General features: G+C 44.4%; 1 protein-coding gene across 1 annotated transcript in view; it reads left to right on the forward strand.

The window, feature by feature from the left end:
• The first annotated feature begins 199 nt into the window (after positions 1 to 199).
• Positions 200 to 23332, forward strand: part of LOC106561720 (AT-rich interactive domain-containing protein 3B) — a 37123-nt gene continuing 13990 nt past the window's right edge. Inside the window, 2 exon segments of the mRNA XM_014125938.3 lie at positions 200 to 469; positions 1997 to 2647. Of these exon segments, the coding sequence (XP_013981413.3) occupies positions 446 to 469; positions 1997 to 2647 (675 nt within the window). The 5' untranslated portion in view covers positions 200 to 445.

The following is a 23332-nucleotide window of genomic DNA, read 5'->3' on the forward strand; positions in this document are numbered from 1 at the left end:
TTATTTCTTATAGAACCAGTATTCATAGTGTATAGTATGCTATTTCACCTTGCTGTCAGACGAGCGCTGTGGAAAGAATTGACCAACACGAATGTTGCAAAAGCCTAAAACATTGGCAAATAAAAACGGTGAAAGAGGCACAGCTTTTCAAGTAGGCTGGGCCTTGTCTTATTACATGGGGGGGGGGGGGGGTCAAGCCTATGATGTCCCCCCCGCCATGCGCAGGCAGTGGTCAGGGGAGGTAAGGCCCTGTCATTTACCAACTACACTGGCCTCGCTGCTCTTAAATCATATCATAGGTTACAACATATACAGGCGTTATATTCATTTCTACCGACAGTTTATCATAGCAAACTAAATGGTCATGTAAAATTGGATTGCGTCGGAGAGAAAACGAGTGTGGGGGGAAAAAGCACGGTAACTTTGGAAAGGACTGGAGGGAAGGATGGACAACTCAAAAGCGCAAATGGTGAGTTTTGATCGAGTCATGTTGCGGCTGGCTGACTTTCATTTGCCCCATGTTAGTTAGATACTGTAATAAACAATTGGGCAACAACGGACGTGGAAGTGATATGTTGTTGTTTAACACTTTTGAACTATATTTGATAAACTATGACGGGACAACACTCTAACCTAGTCGGCGAATTGCTTACATCGGCAGTATTTTAACCTTGTTGAGGGACACAACTTCAGAACATTTTTACACTACTGTTGTACACGTCATGCGTTTGTTTTTTTTACCTTCCGCCACCGGGCACAAGAGACTAAATGGTATCACATTTTAGAAATAGTTTTAGATTAATACATTGTTGTCGATAGTATCTCGTAAAATAAACCTTCCATGACGTTTCCTATCCCACCTTGTAACAGTTAACAGTAATCATATGTATATCAATCTGTTGGCATTGTTTTACTGTAATATGACCACGTTTCAGATGTCTTCTTAATACCTTTGAGCCACTTCACTTGGCAGTGCACCCCCCCAATTTTTATTTATTTATTAAGGACTACCAATGGTAATGTCAATAATAGCCTATTTTATGTACAGTATTTGGTTTAATAAATCATATTTCATATTTTCCATATTGACGATCTTCTAGGTCAAATGCATAGTTCTAGGTAAAGACCCCGCTTTTCAAGAAAAAATGCTTCCCCTTGAACGCTTTTAAAGTAAACTTAACATGCAGAAATATTTCAACAAAAGCCACTTATAGGAATGTTGTTGGCTCTTTCACTGACGCCATTTTCTTTCAGATGAACTATGTTCACAGCTGAGCTAACATTGTGTAGGTTAAATTCTGCTTCAGGGCTGTCCTTTAATCAAGAGGCAACGCGTAGTGTCTGGATACAGCCCTCAGCCGAGGTACTGTATACTGGCCATATATCACAAACCCACTAGGTGCCTTTATTGCTATTATAAACGGGTTACCAACGTAATTAGAGCAGTAAAAGTACATGTTTTGTCATACCAGTGGTATATGGTCAGATAAACAAAGACTGTCAGCCAATCAGCGTTCAGGGCTCAAACCACCCAGTTTATAAATATGCAGCCTGTTACACCCATGCACTGACTACACACTGTATAAATAAGATATTCTATCTTTGGACAAAATCTGAATATATCTGTGTTTGTTGTTTTTCTCTAAACCAGGGGTATTGAAGTCTTACCCTACGAGGGCCCGGAGCCTGCTGGTTTTCTGTTCTAGCTGATAATTACACACACCTGGTGTCCCAGGGCTAAACCAGTCACCTGATTGAGAGGAGAACAATGGAAAAAATTTAGTGGAACTGGCTTCACTGTCCAGAGTTGAGATTGAAGACTCTCTAGCCTATAAATTACAAAAAATTACAAATAAATTACATCTCAGGGGGAATATATAAGCATGTATCTTTTTGTACAATATTTTAACTCTATACATTTCTCTGTGGTAAAAAAATAAGATGGTATCCTTGTACAATGTATTTACTCTGTACATTTCATTCCTCTACCTTACAGCCCAACCTATCCCAGGAGGCTGGGGGTGGTCTGTGTAGCCCTGCCGGTGTCAGACTAGAGGCTGTGATGGAGCAGCTCCAGAGACAACAGGAGGCCAAGCTGGAGATGGACCGGCAGGCGAAACGCCTCCGCCATGCCAAGAGGATGTTCGCTAAACATGTAGCCGTGGCCCGGGTCACTGGAGCCCACATGGACTCTGCCTTCCTGGGCGAACCGATGGAAGGAACCGGGACAGGAACGACGACTCAGATGGGTCAGCAGCAGACAGAGGCTGATGGCAGTAACAGCAACACTCAGAGCTGTGTGGACAGGGTGGACGATAACGGAGAAGAGGGACTGGGAGGTGAGGAGGAGGAAGATGATGAGGAGGAGGATGAAAAAGAAAGGATGGAAGGTGAAGAAGAGGTTGATGTTGGAATGGCGCATGGCCACATGACAAAGATGTCTCCCCTCCAGCAGGAGCGTTCCTTATCATCTATTCGTCCGTTTTCAACCTCTCCATCAGCGGCTGCCAAACACAGAGACGCTTCCCCTCCAATCAATCTAAAGCGAAGGTCTGGGGAGAAAGACCTGTCTGCCACAGAACAACACTCCTTCACATCACCCGATGGATTTGGAGATTGGAGGTTTGATGATGGAACATTTAAGCAAGTAAGTTGTATTTCACTCCTCAACCCTTTAATTATTTTATTAAATTTAGGCAAGTCAGTTGAGAACAAATTCTTATTTTACAATGACGGCCTAGGAACAGTGGGTTAACTGCCTTGTTCAGGGGGCAGAACAACAGATTTTTACCTTGTCAGCTCAGGGGATTCGATCTAGCAACCTTTCGGTTACTGGCCCAACGCTCTAACCACTAGGCTACCTGCCTCCCCCCTCTAACCACTAGGTTACCTGCCGTCCCTACCCTCTAACCACTAGGTTACCTGCCTCCCCCCTCTAACCACTAGGCTACCTGCCACCTCTACCCTCTAACCACTAGGCTACCTGCCGTCCCTACCCTCTAACCACTAGGTTACCTGCCGTCCCTACCCTCTAACCACTAGGTTACCTGCCGTCCCTACCCTCTAACCACTAGGTTACCTGCCGTCCCTACCCTCTAACCACTAGGTTACCTTCCGTCCCTACCCTCTAACCACTAGGTTACCTTCCGTCCCTACCCTCTAACCACTAGGTTACCTGCCGTCCCTACCCTCTAACCACTAGGTTACCTGCCGTCCCTACCCTCTAACCACTAGGTTACCTGCCGTCCCTACCGTCCCTACCCTCTAACCACTAGGTTACCTGCCGTCCCTACCGTCCCTACCCTCTAACCACTAGGTTACCTGCCGTCCCTACCCTCTAACCACTAGGTTACCTGCCGTCCCTACCCTCTAACCACTAGGTTACCTGCCGTCCCTACCCTCTAACCACTAGGTTACCTGCCGTCCCTACCCTCTAACCACTAGGCTACCTGCCACCTCTACCCTCTAACCACTAGGTTACCTGCCGTCCCTGCCGTCCCTACCCTCTAACCACTAGGTTACCTGCCGCCCCTACCCTCTAACCACTAGGTTACCTGCCGTCCCTACCCTCTAACCACTAGGTTACCTGCCGCCCCTACCCTCTAACCACTAGGTTACCTGCCGCCCCTACCCTCTAACCACTAGGTTACCTGCCGTCCCTACCCTCTAACCACTAGGTTACCTGCCGTCCCTACCCTCTAACCACTAGGTTACCTGCCGCCCCTACCCTCTAACCACTAGGTTACCTGCCGTCCCTACCCTCTAACCACTAGGTTACCTGCCGTCCCTACCCTCTAACCACTAGGTTACCTGCCGTCCCTACCCTCTAACCACTAGGTTACCTGCCGTCCCTACCCTCTAACCACTAGGTTACCTGCCGTCCCTACCCTCTAACCACTAGGTTACCTGCCGTCCCTACCCTCTAACCACTAGGTTACCTGCCGTCCCTGCCGTCCCTACCCTCTAACCACTAGGTTACCTGCCGTCCCATCTATAAGATGTTATTAGAGATAGAGATTGTTTTATTGCAGAAAGCCTGCAGTATGTTCTTTCACTTTAAGGGAAAGGGGTTTCTTCAGGGAAAGGGAACCTGTATGAGGAAACTTGTGGTGTATTTTACTTAGAATGTGCAGCCGGTAGAATGTGCAGCAGGTAGAATGTGCAGCAGGTAGAATGTGCAGCAGGTAGAATGTGCAGCAGGTAGATTGTGCAGCAGGTAGGATGTGCAGCAGGTAGAATGTGCAGCAGGTAGGATGTGCAGCAGGTAGAATGTGCAGCAGGTAGAATAGGCAGAAGGTAGAAAGTGCTTCAGGTGTCCCATGTGCAGCAGGTAGAATGTGCAGCAGGTAGAATGTGCAGCAGGTAGAATGTGCAGCAGACAGTCCAGTCCTGCAGCAGACAGTCCAGTCCAGTCCTGCAGCAGACAGTCCAGTCCTGCAGCAGACAGTCCAGTCCTGCAGCAGACAGTCCAGTCCTGCAGCAGACAGTCCAGTCCTGCAGCAGACAGTCCAGTCCTGCAGCAGACAGTCCAGTCCTGCAGCAGAAAGTCCAGTCCTGCAGCAGACAGTCCAGTCCAGTCCTGCAGCAGACAGTCCAGTCCAGTCCTGCAGCAGACAGTCCAGTCCAGTCCTGCAGCAGACAGTCCAGTCCAGTCCTGCAGCAGACAGTCCAGTCCAGTCCTGCAGCAGACAGTCCAGTCCAGTCCTGCAGCAGACAGTCCAGTCCAGTCCTGCAGCAGACAGTCCAGTCCTGCAGTAGACAGTCCAGTCCTGCAGCAGACAGTCCAGTCCTGCAGTAGACAGTCCAGTCCAGTCCAGTCCTGCAGTAGACAGTCCAGTCCAGTCCAGTCCTGCAGCAGACAGTCCAGTCCAGTCCTGCAGCAGACAGTCCAGTCCAGTCCTGCAGCAGACAGTCCAGTCCAGTCCTGCAGCAGACAGTCCAGTCCAGTCCTGCAGCAGACAGTCCAGTCCAGTCCTGCAGCAGACAGTCCAGTCCTGCAGCAGACAGTCCAGTCCTGCAGCAGACAGTCCAGTCCTGCAGCAGACAGTCCAGTCCTGCAGCAGATAGTCCAGTCCAGTCCAGTCCTGCAGCAGACAGTCCAGTCCAGTCCTGCAGCAGACAGTCCAGTCCTGCAGCAGACAGTCCAGTCCAGCCCTGCAGCAGACAGTCCAGTCCAGCCCTGCAGCAGACAGTCCAGTCCAGCCCTGCAGCAGACAGTCCAGTCCAGCCCTGCAGCAGACAGTCCAGTCCAGCCCTGCAGCAGACAGTCCAGCCCAGCCCTGCAGCAGACAGTCCAGCCCAGCCCTGCAGCAGACAGTCCAGTCCAGCCCTGCAGCAGACAGTCCAGTCCAGTCCTGCAGCAGACAGTCCAGTCCTGCAGCAGACAGTCCAGTCCAGCCCTGCAGCAGACAGTCCAGTCCAGCCCTGCAGCAGACAGTCCAGTCCTGCAGCAGACAGTCCAGTCCAGTCCTGCAGCAGACAGTCCAGTCCAGTCCTGCAGCAGACAGTCCAGTCCAGCCCTGCAGCAGACAGTCCAGTCCAGCCCTGCAGCAGACAGTCCAGTCCAGCCCTGCAGCAGACAGTCCAGTCCAGCCCTGCAGCAGACAGTCCAGCCCTGCAGCAGACAGTCCAGCCCAGCCCTGCAGCAGACAGTCCAGCCCAGCCCTGCAGCAGACAGTCCAGTCCAGCCCTGCAGCAGACAGTCCAGTCCAGCCCTGCAGCAGACAGTCCAGTCCAGTCCTGCAGTTTCTTCCTATGTTAGTGAAAAACACAGGCTATTGTGTACTGTTGGCCTACTGCCAAATGCTATACAGTCACTTTCAATGAATAGTTCCTTATGACTCCCTGCTGTTTGATTACATCCCATAATACTTCACAGTGAGGAAACTTTTTTTTCCTTTTCTTCCTTTTCTTCCGTTGCATTGTGTTTCATTTCATCCCTCCTTTCTCACTGTTTACCTACTCATGCTGAAAGTTAAGGACCGGACACGCTGGCACACTGCCACCTCTTCTCTGGCAGCCCGTGGTCCGCTCCCGCTGATAGAATAATATACATTATAAACTGATTGGTTTGAGCCCTGAATGCTTATTGGCTGACAGCCATGTTATATCAGACCGTATACCACAGGTATGACAAAACATATATTTTTTTTACTGCTGTGATTACATTGGTAACCCGTTTTATAATAGCAATAAGGCACCTCGGGGGTTTGTGGTATATGGCCAATATACCACGGCTAAGGGCTGTATCCAGGCACTCCACGTTGCATTGTGTGTAAGAACAGCCCTAAGCCGTGGTATATTGGCCATATATCACACCCCGTCAGGCCTTATTGCTTAAATATCCATTTAGCAAAACAACGCTTTATCCAAAATTACTTCTAGTAGACTAGATTGCATAGACTTATTTTTTTATTTCTCTTGACATGCTGTTAACATAAATCGTATATAGTTGCAACACATGCAGGATTTAGCTCTGAGATTGATACATTTTTAGCAGGGGTACAGGATACTTGTTGGACATGACTGTGGCGTTGCTTGAAGCACTACCCCAATGCTCTTATCAAATGAGCCGCACCGACAGAACAGCACTGCCTCCGGGTCCATCAGCCTACGCTGCTGCTGCTGCTGCTGCTGCTGCTTCCAGCTCCTTCACGTGGCAGTCAGGCAGAGAGCTCAGAGATGTGTTGTCATGGCGGCTAGCCCACAGGAGGGGAGTCTATTCAGACGGATGCTCCCACGGGTTTTCCCACTTTCTCCCCGTGTCACTGCGTCCTGTTCCTTTTTAAAGAACGCCACTTATGATGATGGCGCCGGAGAGGATGGCAGCCGCTTTATTGGCTCTTAAGAAAAATTTGATTTGACTTTTGACGAGGCCCCGAGGCCTCATTTATGAACCGTGCAAACGTTTTCTCACAATATTCTGGCAATACATGGCAAACTGTAGGATTTTGTGTGCGCAACAAATTTATTGGGATTTATCAAACCGTCGCACGCAACCTATTCGCATGTTTTCATTGATGAATCAGAGGAATATAATATGTGTGCGCCCGTGAACGATAATTAAAAAACCCTGCCTGGAAAACGCCCTCCGTTCACCTTTTTATGGAAAACAAAAACACCCTCGATTGCCGAATGATTTGGAAATGTTGGAATGTCCGTTTTCTAAAAGAAAGTGGAATAGCAAGTTTGATCACATTTCTGTATAGGTCTGGACAGAACCTGTTCATCCTTTGCAGTGACTTTCAAACTACACTGAACAAAAATTTAAATGTAACATGCAATAATTTCAAAGGTTTTACTGAGTTACAGTTCATATAAGGAAATCAGTCAATTGAAATAAATTCATTAGGCCCTAATCTATTGATTTCACATGACTGGGAATACAGATATACATCTGTTGGTCACATATCTTTTTTTTTTTTTTTGTAGAGGCATGGATCAGAAACCCAGTCAGTATCTGGTGTGATCACCATTTGCCTCATGTAGCACGACACATCTCTTTCGCATAGAGTTGATCAGGCTGTTGATTGTGGAATGTTGTCCCACTCCTTTTCAATGGTTGTGCGAAGCTTCTGGATATTGGCGGGAACTGGAACACGCTGTCGTACACGTTGATCCAGAGCATCCCAAACATGCTCAATGGGTGACATGTCTGGTGAGTATGCAGGCCATGGAAGAACTGCACAAATTTTCAGATTCCGGGAATTGTGTCCAGATCCTTGCGACATGGGGCCGTGCATTATCATGCTGAAACATGAGGTGATGTCGCCGGGTGAATGGCGCGACTGTGGGCCTCAGGATCTCGTCACGTCATCTCTGTGCATTGAAATTGCCATCGATAAAATGCTATTGTATTCATTGTCCGTAGTTTATGCCTGCTTAAACCATAACTCCACTGCTACCATGGGGCACTCTGTTCACAATGTTGGAGTCAGCAAACCGCTCGCCCACATGACTCCATACGCTGTCTGCCATCTGCCCGGTACAGTAGAAACCGGGATTCATCCGTGAAGAGCACACTTCTCCAGCGTACCAGTGGCCATTGAAGGTGAGTATTTGCCCACTGAAGTCAGTTATGACACCAAACTGCAGTCAGGTCAAGACCCTGGTGAGGATGACGAGCACACAGATGAGCTTCCCTGAGACGGTTTCTGACAGTTTGTGCAGAACTTCTTTGGTTGTCCAAACCCATAGTTTCATCAGCTGTCCATGTGTCTGGTCTCAGACGATCCCGCGGGTGAAGAAACCAGATGTGGAGGTCCTGTGCTGGTGTGGTTACATGTGGTCTGCGGTTGTGAGGCTGGTTTATGGTAGAGAAATTAACATTTTAATTATCTGGCAACAGCTCTGGTGGACATTCCTGCAGTCAGCATGCCAATTGCACACACCCTCAACTTGAGACATCTGTGGCATTGTGTTGTGTGACAAAACTGCATATTTTAGAGTGACCTTTTATTGTCCCCAGCACAAAGTGCACCTGTGTAATGATCATGCTGTTTAATCAGCTTGTTATGCCCAACCTGTCAGGTGGATGGATTATCTTGGCAAAAGAGAAATGCTCACTAACAGGGATGTAAAAAAAAATTGTGCACAAAAAAAAAAACTTTTCGAGACTTAACTTTTTTTGTGTGTATAGGAACATTTCTGTGATCTTTTTATTTCAGCTCGTGAAACGTGGGACCAACATGGTAGCGAAAGTAGATCCTTCAGCCCTTCTGAAGACGTGTTGTTTTATTGTGTTCGTCAGTATACGATGTTTATATCTCCTGTAGGGTCTATGATGTCATGCTCCTACCATGCAGAAAAACTGTAGCCTACGCAATACTGTAATACATTTTTTTATTTAGGCTACAGGTCTATTTACTTCTCGAGCGTACGCATGGTCTGAGCTGTACTTGGAGATATGCACACACCGAAAGTAAAAAAATAAATAAAAAAAGGATAAATACCAACCTTTTATGTGGGGAAAAACTGCCGCACGCTAGGTTGAAAGTATTTTGTGCGCACACACTTTTGAAAAGTTGTGCGTTATTTAGGCGGGCTGGGACGATACCAGTGTCGCGATACTCCTTAGCGTTGGGGCAATTATAGCTTATTTTTAACACTAAGCCATCAGGAGAACAGCAATAATGTTGGAAACAAATCATTATGTTGTCATCCAGTCACATGTATTTATTTTCCAAGCTGTCGAACACAATATTTGACATACTGCATTTAAAAAATATATATATATACATTTTATTAAAGGAGTTTTGTCTGCTTGGTGTTTTTCATTTTTACCATGGGGAACAAATGATCACAACCCTACTAAATAGGGAACATGGTGCCAATTGGGAGGCTGCTCTGCACACAGAAGGGTTAGCCACTGTCTTGGCCACTGTCCAAAACACACTGAATGAATAACTACTGTAGAGCAGCTTGTTCAGAATGAGATGTACATGGCCATAAAGTGACAGGATAGTATTTGACTGAATGACCCCCCCCCCCCCCCCCCCCCACACACACACACTCAAATAAAATGTTTTATAATAATCCAAGTATTTCAGTAGCAAACCTCCAAAGAACGAATGAAAGGTTGGACATAGACTGAGAAACACTTTTTAAGAGTTTCAGTTAACTGGGTGTAGTGGGACTTAGCTGGGTGTAGTGGGACTTAGCTGGGTGTAGTGGGACTTAGCTGGGTGTAGTGGGACTTAGCTGGGTGTAGTGGGACTTAGCTGGGTGTAGTGGGACTTAGCTGGGTGTCGTGGGACTTAGCTGGGTGTCGTGGGACTTAGCTGGGTGTCGTGGGACTTAGCTGGGTGTAGTGGGACTTAGCTGGGTGTCGTGGGACTTAGCTGGGTGTCGTGGGACTTAGCTGGGTGTCGTGGGACTTAGCTGGGTGTAGTGGGACTTAGCTGGGTGTAGTGGGACTTAGCTGGGTGTAGTGGGACTTAGCTGGGTGTCGTGGGACTTAGCTGGGTGTAGTGGGACTTAGCTGGGTGTAGTGGGACTTAGCTGGGTGTAGTGGGACTTAGCTGGGTGTCGTGTAAAGTCTTCCGCATGTTTTCAGTTCAGCTGGCGCCTGGTCGAACTCAGCTGGCGAACCCGACGTGTGTGCTCGCATACTACTCCCTTAAAAGACCTTCGCTTGAAAAACGAGAACAAAAGCGGAAATAGTACATTTACATTTTTTTTTTACATTGTACTATTTACATAGTACTATTTGTCCATCTTGAGACACCGTAGCCAGTATTCACTTCCTCAACATAGTCAGAATTAATATAAGATAACTGAAATCTTTTTTTCTTTTTTTTGTCACAAATCTTAAAGAAATATACTTCCCTAACTCATTCTCCCCCTCTTATTCGAACCTGTCTCTCAATGATAAAAGGCTGTTGAAAAATTGTTTGAGTTAAATGGGTGTATTCAAAAATAGGTCTACCTCCATTGTTTTCACTCCCTTTCATCTTTACTGCACCCTATAGAATTATATTCCTCTTTGGTCCCAGGGTCAGATGTCGTTGAAGACGGGGGGTGGAGAGCCCGACTGATTTGATGGCTCTGTCTGTCTAAAAAGGCTAGCAGATGCCATAAGTAATTTCCAAATGAGAGAGAGTTGGAGGATGGGTTTTCATTTAGGATTATTTTATTTTTTTACACAATATATGATTCAAACCCAGATAACCTATACATGTACCCGATAGCTTTATAACCAGAGCCTTAACATGTATGTATGGCTCAGGTTAAAAATATAGGGGCTCGTTTCCCAGACAGATTTGGCCCAGGCCTGTTCTAAAAAGCTATTTTTAGTGGATATTTGCCAACGAGCTTTTTAGACTTAATGTGTGTCTTGGAAACAGATCCTAGCATGTATTTAACTATGTTCATATTTCATAAAGTAGCATGTATTTAACTATGTTCATCCACTGTAATATTACACTATTTTACCTACTGTCTGCCTGTCCGCTGCTGGATCTGTGTTCCACACACACACACCCATCCCCCTAACCAGGCCCCACCACCCCTCCACACTAATCCCAGTGTGATTTTAATGTGGTTTAATCACAGACCCTGGACAGTAGTGGGCCTACAGCCCATTATGACTTGGCCGTGCTGCTGGCTGTGCTGCTGGCTGTGCTGCTGGCCATGCTACTGGCAACATGCTATATTATGTGAGGGATTGATTAATTCATGAATTTAACGTTGCAATCTGTTGGGCCCATGCAGTTTAATGATGAATGATGCGCTAAGGAAGGTTAGCAAATCAAATTTATTTATATAGCCCTTCGTACATCAGCTGATATCTCAAAGTGCTGTACAGAAACCCAGCCTAAAACCCCAAACAGCAAGCAATGCATGTGAAAGAAGCACGGTGGCTAGGAAACACTCCCTAGGAAAAACTCCCTAGAAAGGCCAAAAACCTAGGAAGAAACCTAGAGAGGAACCAGGCTATGAGGGGTGGCCAGTCCTCTTCTGACTGTGCAGGGTGGATATTATAACAGAACATGGTCAAGATGTTAAAATTTTCATAAATGACCAGCATGGTCAAATAATAATAATCATAGTAGTTGTCGAGGGTGCAACAAGCACGTCCGGTGAACAGGTCAGGGTTCCATAGCCGCAGGCAGAACAGTTGAAACTGGAGCAGCAGCACGGCCAGGCGGACTGGGGACAGCAAGGAGTCATCATACCAGGTAGTCCTGAGGCATGGTCCTAGGGCTCAGGTCCTCCGAGAGAAAGACAGAAAGAGAGAAAGAGAGAATTAGGGAGAGCATATTTAAATTCACACAGGACACCGGATAAGACAAGAGAAATACTCCAGATGTAACAGACTGACCCTAGCCCCCCGACACATAAACTACTGCAGCATAAATACTGGAGGCTGAGACAGGAGGGATCAGAAGACACTGTGGCCCCATCCGATGATACCCCCGGACAGGGCCAAACAGGCAGGATATAACCCCTATTTCATATGGTTTTAATGGTCCTCTGTCGCTCCAGTTGGTGGAGGGCGGTCCCTCTGTAGCTCCAGTTGGTAGAGGGCGGTCCCTCTGTCGCTCCAGTTGGTAGAGGGCGGTCCCTCTGTAGCTCCAGTTGGTGGAGGGCGGTCCCTCTGTAGCTCCAGTTGGTGGAGGGTGGTCCCTCTGTAGCTCCAGTTGGTGGAGGGCGGTCCCTCTGTAGCTCCAGTTGGTGGAGGGCGGTCCCTCTGTAGCTCCAGTTGGTGGAGGGCGGTCCCTCTGTCGCTCCAGTTGGTGGAGGGCGGTCCCTCTGTCGCTCCAGTTGGTGGAGCATGGCGCTTGCAACGCCAGGATTATGTGTTTGATTCCCGGGAGCACCCGTATGTGAAATGTCTGCTCGAATGATTAAGTCACTTTGGATAAAAGTGACTTTAAAAGTGGGCATATATTAATAATGGCAAAATCGATCACCATATCTTCCACAATCGGCACGTTTAAGTAGTTGTTTAACATGACTTTAAAGGGGTCTTTGAACAACAATTACATGAGACCAAGAGTTAGTATTGCACTTCTGGTAATATTTATTTGTATTTTTTTTTGTTATTTGTTATTCGTCTTAACGATGTCTGATTTTAAATAAATTAAATCAATTCGTCACTAGTCTAAATTCATTTTTGACTCATTGACCACCCCTTGGTCTTTGCATAAATCAGCTGTTGCTCGGCAATGCTTTGTGGCAGAGCTTGGCACAGCTGCACAGGATCAACAGAGATTATGTAAGACACACACGTCTCTGATTTTAGTTTTGTTCTGGCATCGTTTACGTTGATTGATTGAGGACCAACTGTCTTGTGTGATACAAGATGGTTTATAAACCAAGCAAAGAAGAATGTTCTGTCTTTACATTAGTCCTTCTTGCCCCACCCTATGGAAACAGTTCTCATTCATCAGCTAGTGGGAACTCCCAAGGGGGCCAGGAAAGGGAGAAGTGTGTGTGTGTGTGTGTGTGTGTGTGTGTGTGTGTGTGTGTGTGTGTGCATGCTTAGTCGTCATGATTTACAACCTTTTAATACGTTTCTCTAAGTACCTCATAAATGCTACTGAAAGGGGTGGTGGCTAGCTGATGATTGGAGGATAGGTGGGATAGTTGTGTGTGTGTGTGTGTGTGTGTATGTGTGTATATATATATATATATAACTCTGGAGAGGGGTAGTAGAGTGTGTATATACCGGTATTGATCCATGGACCGGTTTTGGTTTTGACTTTACCTTCTGTAACGGTATTTGAATGTTTGGTTTGTTGAATGTAATACGCCATGTGTAACGTTCATTTTTATAGTTTACTCCGCTACTTGAGTCATCCCTCTCCGCTCTCTCTCTCGCTCCACGCCACTTCCACACAGACCCCGTCACTCAAGGAGAACATTTGTTGTTACCAATTTTATCTTAATATAAATGCACAAGCGTTCTATAATTACAATATTAGTTTGAGTTTCTTACATCTGCAAACAGCTAAACTCCGCCAAAAAAAGAAACGTCCTTTCACTGTCAACTGTGCATTATTTCTGTGTAACTTTTTCTATGAACATAACAAGATTTAACAAATGAGACATAAACTGAACAAGTTCCACAGACATGTGACTAACAGAAATTGAATAATGTGTCCCTGAACAAAGGGGATGGGGGGTCAAAAGTAACAGTCAGTATCTGGTGTGGCCACCAGCTGCATTAAGTACTGTGAAGTTATTTGGATTTTTTATGAATTATCTTTGAAGACAGGGTCCTGAAAAAGGGCTGTTTTTTTGTTGCTAAGTTTAGTTTGTATTTTCTTAACAAGTTAAGCCAAATCGTGTTAGCCACTAATGCTAATCACTAGTTAGCTGGCTAGCTAACTAGCTAGTAAAAGTACTGAGTCAGAGCAAACGTAGCTAGCTAATACAGCCTGATACCAGTACTGGTGCAGGCCTAAATCAGCATGGTGTTTGTGCAACAGTATCTTCTAAATCAAAGAGGAATAGGTGAAGCATGAATATGTTGGCTATATGAATAAAGATTTAATGTATCCAAAGATTATAAGGTCCCCTAGGAAACACGGAACATCACTTTGGTTCCTACCATGTCCTAATAACTCGTCCGTGGCATTTTTATTCGTTGTCATGTCAAACAACACCGTATTCAAAGTGCCCACTATTATTTATATTCTAACTATAGAACTATAATAAACATTCTATTTCCATGATTCCAAAAGTTCACCCAAGTGTTTTGATCTAAATCCCAATTTCAACATTTGTTAAAAAATTATTTTAGGTTGAATTGAACAGTATAAACCAACCAGAATGGAGAAAGACCCATTGAAATCATTTAGAATATATATGTATTGCCACCGTAGGGTCACGCACTACTCATAAAGCAAATGTAGAACTTTTATTAATCAAAAACTTAAAATACCGTAAAAAAATTAGAAAAATACCATGACATGATATATTGCCCAGCCTTCAATTTTGCGCCGCCATATGGGACTCCCAGTCACGGCTGGATGTGATACAGCCTGGATTCAAACCAGGGACTCTAGTGATGCCTCTTGCACTGAGATGCAGTGCCTTAGACCACTGCGCCACTCGGGAGCCCAAGACCAATATATATTGTCCTGCTAATAGCCCATCCTAGAAACGTTGTTTGCAGAATTCACAGCCTGCTACACAGCCTGCTAAAGGTACCAATTGATAATGTTTGTTTTTTTAATCAATTAGTATATTTGAGGTTAACCACGATATTTGTTGTATTATTTGTTTTATATTTTCTGGAGGATTAAACTGAAATTGCAATCAATCACGGCCGGTTGTGATACAGCCAACCTAAGAAATACATTTGACGATAGAATTCTCCCCCTACCCTCCTTCTCGGCAAGTCTATTGTCCTGCTAATAGCCATAATGGCGCTGTACAACGTGACCGTGTGTGTTTACCTTCATTAGCCTACTTTGTTCCAATATTTCTGTCATTCAGTGATATTTATTCCCATAGTAATTTGTTATGGATCCATAACTAAATAAACATCTGCATTTAGAAAGAGTATTTTTAATCATTATTTTATTAACGAAAGTGTAAAGATGCTGATGAAGAAATACAGTACGGTATAGGCTTTAGCCGACATTTTGCGGTTGCATGAGGTCACCCACTTTAAACATTTGGATAATAAAGCATTTTGAAGATTAGAAGCCGCCTGCATTTGTTTATTAGGCTACTGTGCAGTCTGACAAGTAAGCATAGCCTACAATACATACTGTAGTAAACATAGTAAAGTGCCTAATTCCTTACATAAGGGAGAGCAGGCCATGTCCAGACTTTCTTAACTTTTTCTTAACTCTGTCTTTAATGCTTTTTCAGGTTGCATCAGACATGGACAGTACTACAGTAAGTACACTTGGGAAAAACAAATGTTTTTAAAAACCTGTTTTCAAAATGCCTCCAGCTGTCCATCACTACTGTAAATTAAACACACAGCATTTTGTTTACATTCTTTATTGTAACCACAATTGATCTACTTTTCCCAATTACTTTTTAGAGTTTGGGATTTACAAATGTGCGCTTTTGATGTCATTTTTTCGTTAAATCCAGTTCGGATTTAAGTTTAACTTCTGATTGACGGTCTAATGCTCCAATATTTAATCATTTCTGCCCTCTGAATTCATATCTAAGAGGCATTTTTCACACCATTATTAGTTACATTGTTTTAGTTTAAACGTGCAGGCAGGCACTACGAACAGCGGGAACGTTTCCCTAGTCAGCACCATTATTAGTGCAATGCCCCTTAAAGTGTTGCTCTGTGCTACCCAGTGGGGCGGGGTGGGGCAACCACTGTGTGTATATATAACTCTGGAGAGGGTTAGTAGTGTGGAGAGGCGAAGGTGTGTGTAACAAAACTCTGGAGAGGGGTAGTAGTGGTACCAGCCTCCTGAGAAGTTGTGTCCTCTTCACAACTGTCTTGGTGTGTTTGGATCATGATAGGTCCTTAGTGATGTGGACACTAAAGAACTTGAAGCTCTCGACTCGCTCCACTACAGCCACGGGGATGGAGGTGTGCTTGGCCACGCAGTCGTGGGTGAACAGGGAGCACAGGAGGGGACTGAGCACACATCTCTGAGGGGCCACCGTGTTGGCGAATGTCTTTCTTCCTACCCTCACCACCTGGGGGCATCCCATCAGGAAGTCCAGGATCCAGTTGCAGAGGGAGGTGTTTAGTCCCAGGGTCCTTAGCTTAGTGATGAGCTTGGAGGGCACTATGGTGTTGCACGCCGAGCTGTAGTCAATGAACATCATTTTCACGTAGGTGTTCCTTTTGTCCAAGTGGGAAAGGGCAGTGTGGAGTGCAATAGAGATTGCATCATCTGTGCATCTGTTGGGGTGGTATGCGAATTGGAGTAGGTCCAGGGTTTCTGGGATGGTGTTGATGTGAGCCATGACCAGCCTTTTAAAGCATTTCATGGCTACAGATGTTAGTGCTATGGGGCGATAGTCATTTAGAAAGGTTACCTTAGCGTTCTTGGGCACAGGGACTATGGTGGTCTGCTTGAAACATGTAGGTATTACAGACTGGGTCAGGGGAGCGGTTGAAAATGTCAGTGAAGACAGCTGGTCAGCACATGCTCTGAGTGTGTCCTTGTAATCAGTCTGGCCCTGCAGTCTTGTGAGTGTTAACCTGTTTGAAGGTCTAACTCACATCGGCTACGGAGAGCGTGATCTCACACAGCCGTCCGGAACAGCTGGTACTCTCAGGCATGATTCAGTGTTGCTTGCCTCGAAGTGAGCATTGAAGGCATTTAGCTCGTCTGTTAGGCTCGCGTCATTGGACAGCTCGCAGCTGGGTTTCCCTTGGTAACCTGTGATAGTTTGCAAGCCCTGCCACATCCGACGAGCGTCAGAGCTGGTGTAGTAGAATTCGATCTTAGTCCTGTATTGATGCTTTGCTAAATGGAAAGTATTTGATCGACTGAATCATTGAAGTCTGGAAAAATAGTAGCTAGGTACCTGAATGCATCTTATTTTTTAACTTTTTTTTTAACCTGTTCTGTTTTCTGCTCTGGTGTGAACGGTCTACCTCTTATGTTAAACAGTAAGCGGTCAGAATAGAAAGCTTAGGTAATCACTAAAAGTAGATAACTAAGGGGAGTTCTTAGTGAAAGCCACTATGTCAATAGATCCAATCTCAATAGCAGGAAAATCTATATTTTAATTTGAACTCGGTTACCGACTGAGTCACTCAGTCAGGGCAGGGGAATTTGCTTCCCTGCCAATAGATCAGTCCGGTCTTTCGGTCGTGTTGCCCCGGGCAGCCAGACTGCCATTATTAGAGTAATATATAGCCACATGTCTGGCTATTATAGCTGCTTGATGTCAACTCACAGGGATATGGCTTTACAATGGAGTGGAAGTATCTGTCTGTGTGGATGGGTTCAAACCTACAGGGCTTTTCAATAGATTTTTTGAAGATGGACTGTTCTTAAAGAATAACCTCGACCCCCCCCCCCCCCCCCCCCCCAACTGTTTTAGGTTTGGTGGTCTCCAAAATGAATGTGTATCTGGCAACATAACCCAAAGAATAAAACACAAGTGTCTCACACAAGTCAATGTCTTTTTTACAGAAAAATATCTTTAATAATTGGAATTTGAGTTTGGTTACCCTATTCTTACGGTACACAACACTTTCCTGACAAGGTGGCATACACAGCCACCCGCCATCTTTCACATTCAAAACTCTCAAACCTTTATTCAAAACACGGTCACGCTGACACAGAGTTTAGACATCCCAGCAGGCCTTTCCACACTGTTGCACATCTCAGCCTTTGCGAACCCTAACCCCAGCCCAACCCAGGCCTCCCGCCACTCTCTACTCACATTATTTACACTCCATACTGTGCGATTGTAGAATGAGTGATTTCTAAACATCATTATAATTGAGTGTGTCAGATAGCATATGAGGAGGAGGTTTGGGGATGGAACGATGTCACATTAAACTGCCTAATGAGCATGGGTGTGCCCCAAATGGAACCCTATTCCCTATATAGTGCACTACAGTGGCTTGCGAAAGTATTCACCCTCCTTGGCATTTTTCCTATTTTGTTGCCTTACAAACCTGGAATTAAATTTTTTTTGGGGGGGGGGTTGTACCATTTGATTTACACAACATGCCTACCACTTTGAAGATGCAAAATATTTTTTATTGTGAAACAAACAAGAAATAAGACAAAAATAACAGAACTTGAGCGTGCATAACTATTCACCCCCCAAAGGTCAATACTTTGTAGAGCCACCTTTTGTAGCAATTACAGCTGCAGGTCTCTTGGGGTATGTCTCGATAAGCTTGGCACATCTAGCCACTGGGATGTTTGCTCATTCTTCAAGGCAAAACTGCTTCAGCTCCTTCAAGTTGGATGGGTACCGCTGTTGTACAGCAATCTTAAAGTCATACCACAAATTCTCAATTGGATTGAGGTCTGGTCTTTGACTAGGCAATTCCAAGACATTTAAATGTTTCCCCTTAAACCACTCGACTGTTGCTTTTGCAGTATGCTTAGGGTCATTGTCCTGCTGGAAGGTGAATTTCCGTCCCAGTCTCAAGTACCTTCTTCCATATGTTTGGGGAGTCTCCCACATGCCTTTTGGTGACACCAAACGTGTTTGCTTATTTTTTTCTTTAAGCAATGGCTTTTTTCTGGCCACTCTTCTGTAAAGCCCGGCTCTGTGGAGTGTACGGTTTAAAGCGGTCCTATGGACAGATACTCCAATCTCCGCTGTGGAGCTTTGCTGCTCCTTCAGGGTTATCTTTGGCCTCATTGTTGCCTCTGATTAATGCTCTCCTTACCTGGTCTGTGAGTTTTGGTGGGCAGCCCTCTCTTGGCAGGTTTGTTGTGGTGCCATATTCTTTCCATTTTTTAATAATGGATTTAATGGTGCTCTGTGGGATGTTCAAAGTTTCTGATATTGTTTTAAACTCAACCCTGATCTGTACTTCTCCACAACTTTGTCCCTGACCTGTTTGGAGAGCTCCTTGGTCTTCATGGTGCCACTTGCTTGGTGGTGCCCCTTGCTTGGTGGTGCCCCTTGCTTGGTGGTGCCCCTTGCTTGGTGGTGCCCCTTGCTTAGTGGTGCCCCTTGCTTAGTGGTGCCCCTTGCTTAGTGGTGCCCCTTGCTTAGTGGTGTTGCAGACTCTGGGGCCTTTCAGAACAGGTGTATATGTACTGAGATCATATGACAGATCATGTGACACTTAGATTACACACAGGTGGACTTTATTTAACTAATTATGTGACTCTGAAGGTAATTGGTTGCACCAGATCTTATTTAGGGGCTTCATAGCTAAGGGGGTGAATACATCATGTGCACACACCACTTTTCTGGGGGTTTTATTTTTTTATTTATTTTTTAACAAGTAATTTTATTCATTTCACTTCACCAATTTGGACTATTTTGTGTATGTCCATTACATGAAATCCAAATAAAAATCAATTTAAATTACAGGTTGTAATGCAACAAAATAGGACAAACGCCAAGGGGGATAAATACTTTTGCAAGGCACTGTACTTTAGACTAGGGCCCTATAGAACCCTATTCCCTATATAGTGCACTACTTTAGACCAGGGCCCTATAGAACCCTATTCCCTATATAGTGCACTACTTTAGACCAGGGCCCTATAGAACCCTATATCCTATATAGTGCACTACTTTAGACCAGGGCCCATGTCATGCCTCAGATTGTGTAGACCACTCACACTCTACCCAGAGCCATGTATAGATACCCTATATAGCCAATGGCTTTGACATACCGTACGCAGTACACCAAGAAAATGCCAAACAAAGACCCACTGCTAGCTAATGTGGATTTTGTTCATTTGACACCTAACTGAAGAAAATGGACTAAAACGGAGAGGAACTACCTGAACTTGTCCAATAAGAAACACAATTTTGTTTTGTTTTTTTGTTTTACTGTTGCATAACTTTTTCCGTTGCGTACACTGTTGAACAATACCATAGTTAGTAGCTTGATTTCAGTGGGAACAGAGCTTGTTGAGACACCAGGTGGAGTAGATCATTGTGTCCTTAAAGCCAGGAGAACTAACAATATCTTTAACCAAATCCACAGCTGTATAAATGGAGAAGGTCTCTCATGGGTGGGGGGTCACGCTATGCAAATAAAGGTGAACACACACACATACACAGTTTCTATCCACTGCCTCTCCCTGAACCATGAACTTTGTTATATAGCTGGTAGAAGATTGAGAATTTGGGGCAAAGCTCAGTGGCTGTGTAGTGTTACTGAGTACAAGGCCAATGTTGTTGTTACAGCCTGAATTTAAAATGGATTAAATTGAGATTGTGTGTCACTGGCCTACACACAATACATTTTACAGATTAATTAAATGAAAAGCAGAAATGTGACCCGATTCAGGAAACTAGGCGTATGTCGCAAGTCACAACTTCACAGGAGAGCCGTTTGAACATAAAAAAAATATATTTTTTATCAAAATGCGTTTTTTGCCTTCTTGAACATGTAAACTTTCATGTGTCTTAATAATAAACATGTATGCCATCTGTAAATATGAATAACTTTGTGAAATTACTAGCCTTGTTGGTTTAACCACAGAAAAAGCCAGCAACCTTCCTACTAGCCAAGTTGATCAACTTTCAAACCAGAATTACTTTCCCATTGTTCCTCAAATGCAGTGTATGATTTACCATTTTGTAGCTCTGAGTCTCTACTTTTATCCAATGTAAAAAAAAAACACAATTTCAAATTTTTGCTACATAAAACTGAATCCAAGTCGTGAGTCACAAATGTTTTGAGTTATGGCAAGCCTAAATACGGTCAGAAGTAAAATAAATTAGCTTAACAAGTCAGTGCCTTAGAAAAGTATTCAGACTCCTTGACTTTTTCCACGTTACAGCTTTATTCTAAAATGGATGAAATAAAAAAAATATCCTCAGCAATCTACACACAATACTCTGTAATGACAAAGCGAACAGGTTTAGATTTTTTTGCAAATTTATAAAAAATAAAAAACAAATACCTTTTCAGACCCTTTGCTATGAGACTAGAAATTGAGCTCAGATGCATGCTGTTTCTATTGATCATCCTTGATGTTTACCTGTGGAAAATTGAATTGATTGGACATGATTTGGAAAGACACATACACCTGTCTATATAAGGTCGCACACTTGACAGTGCATGTCAGAGCAAAAACCAAGCCATGAGGTCGAAGGAATTGTGCATAGAGCTCCGAGACAGGATTGTGTCGAGGCACAGATCTGGGAAAGGGTACCAAAAAATGTCTGCAGCATTGAAGGTCCCCAAGAACACAATGGCCTCCATCATTCTTAAATGGAAGAAGTTTGGAACCACCAAGACTCTTGCTAGAGCTGGCCACTAGGCCAAACTCAGCAATCGGAGGAGAAGGGCATTGGTCAGGGAGGTGACCAAGAACCTGATGGTCACTCTGACAGAGCTCCAGAGATCCTCTGTGGAGATGGGAGAACCTTCCAGAAGGATAACCATCTCTGCAGCACTCTATCAGTCAGGCCTTTATGGTAGAGTGGCCAGGCGGAAGCCACTCCTCAGTAAAAGGCTCATGACAACCCGCTTGGAGTTTGCCAAAAGGCACCTAAAGACTCAGACCATGAGAAGCAAGATTCTCTGATCTGATTGATTCTCTGCTCAGATTGAACTCTTTGGCCTGAATACCAAGCATCACGTCTGGAGGAAACCTGGCACCATCCCTACGGTGAAGCATGTTGGTAGCAGCATCATGCTGTGGGGATGTTTTTCAGTGTCAGGGACTGGGAGACTAGTCATGATCGAGGCAAAGATGAACGGAGCGAAGTACAGAGATCGTTGATGAAAATCCTCTCCATAGTGCTGCGGGCTGCGTAATTTTCATTTGTTGGCATTATGTAGGCTGTTTTAACATATTGGCTATGGCAATAGAAGTTACTTTTAGATTTGTATCGTATTGATTTTGAGATGAAGACCTTATTATATACTGAACAAAAAATATAAACACAACATGCAACAATTTCATCAACGATTTTACTGAGTTACAGTTCATATAAGGAAATCTGTCAATTTAAATAAATTCACATGACAGGGCAGGGGCGGAGCCATGGGTGGGCCTGGGAGGGCTTAGGTTCACCCACTGGGGACCTGGCTCTCTAAAACGACGTTGGAGGCAGGGTAGAGAAATTAACATTAAATTCTCTGGCAACAGCTCTGGTGGACATTCTTACAGTCAACATGCCAATTGCACACTCCCTCAACCTGAGATATCTGTGGCATTGTGTGACACATTTTTTTTTAGAGTGGCCCCAGCATAAGGTGCACCTGTGTAATGATTTAATCAGCTTCTTAAAATGCCACACCTGTCAGGTGGATGGATTATCTTGGCAAAAGAGAAATGCTCACTAACATGTAAACAAATTTCAGCCATTTTCTTTTAGAGAAATAAGCGTTTGGAAAATTTCTGGGGTCTTTTATTTCAACTCATGAAACATGGGACAAACACGTTACATTTATACTTTGTTCAGTATAAATTAAATAAAACTGTTCCCCTAAAATGTGCATATGAAAGTCATAACTGGCAGGCAGATCAGTAGAAATGGTACGATAACTTGGCACTCCTAATGGAAAAGGTTGCCGACCGCTGGTGGTATTTTATTAGGATCCCCATTTAGCTGTTGCAAAAGCAGCAGCTACTCTTCCTGGGGGTCCACACAAAACATGAAACATAATACAGAATGACATAATACAGAACATCAATAGACAAGAACAGCTCAAGGACAGAGCTACATACATATTTTTTTTTTTAAATCACACGTAGTCTACATAGACAAGCTCAGTAGCCTACATATGGTTAATTTTTATTAAAACAAGGTGTGTCTATATATGGGAAAAATATACTTTTAAAAGAACAGATGACTCTCGGTCGACCAATACTTTTTTGGTGGGGGGGGGGGGGGGGGGGGGCAATTCTAACTTCGTTCCATTTGTGAGTTTTGTCTTTTTGTTTGGAGAGTTCCTGTCAATGTCAATGTTAAGGACGTGCATATGTTTATGCATAGAAGTAGGCCTATAGGCTACCTGGCCTGCGTGCAAATGTAGGCATATAAATATGCCCATTTTGTGAATCTGTTAGTATTTCTGATTGTCTTAACGCACCACCACAAATGAGCTGTGGAGCGTCTCAAAGTAATGTTTTCTTCACCTCAAACGGCAAGCAAACAAAGTGTTTTTACATCCATTGAGGATGACAATAGTTCCTCAATGTATTTAAAAAAATATATCTTTCCAGCTCTCTCCCTTTCGATAACCACTCAGCGTGAAAGGGAAAAATGTCATGCTCTG

This window comes from Salmo salar, chromosome 10 (genome assembly GCF_965601325.2).
Source record: "Salmo salar chromosome 10, fSalSal1, whole genome shotgun sequence".
NCBI lineage: Eukaryota > Metazoa > Chordata > Actinopteri > Salmoniformes > Salmonidae > Salmo > Salmo salar.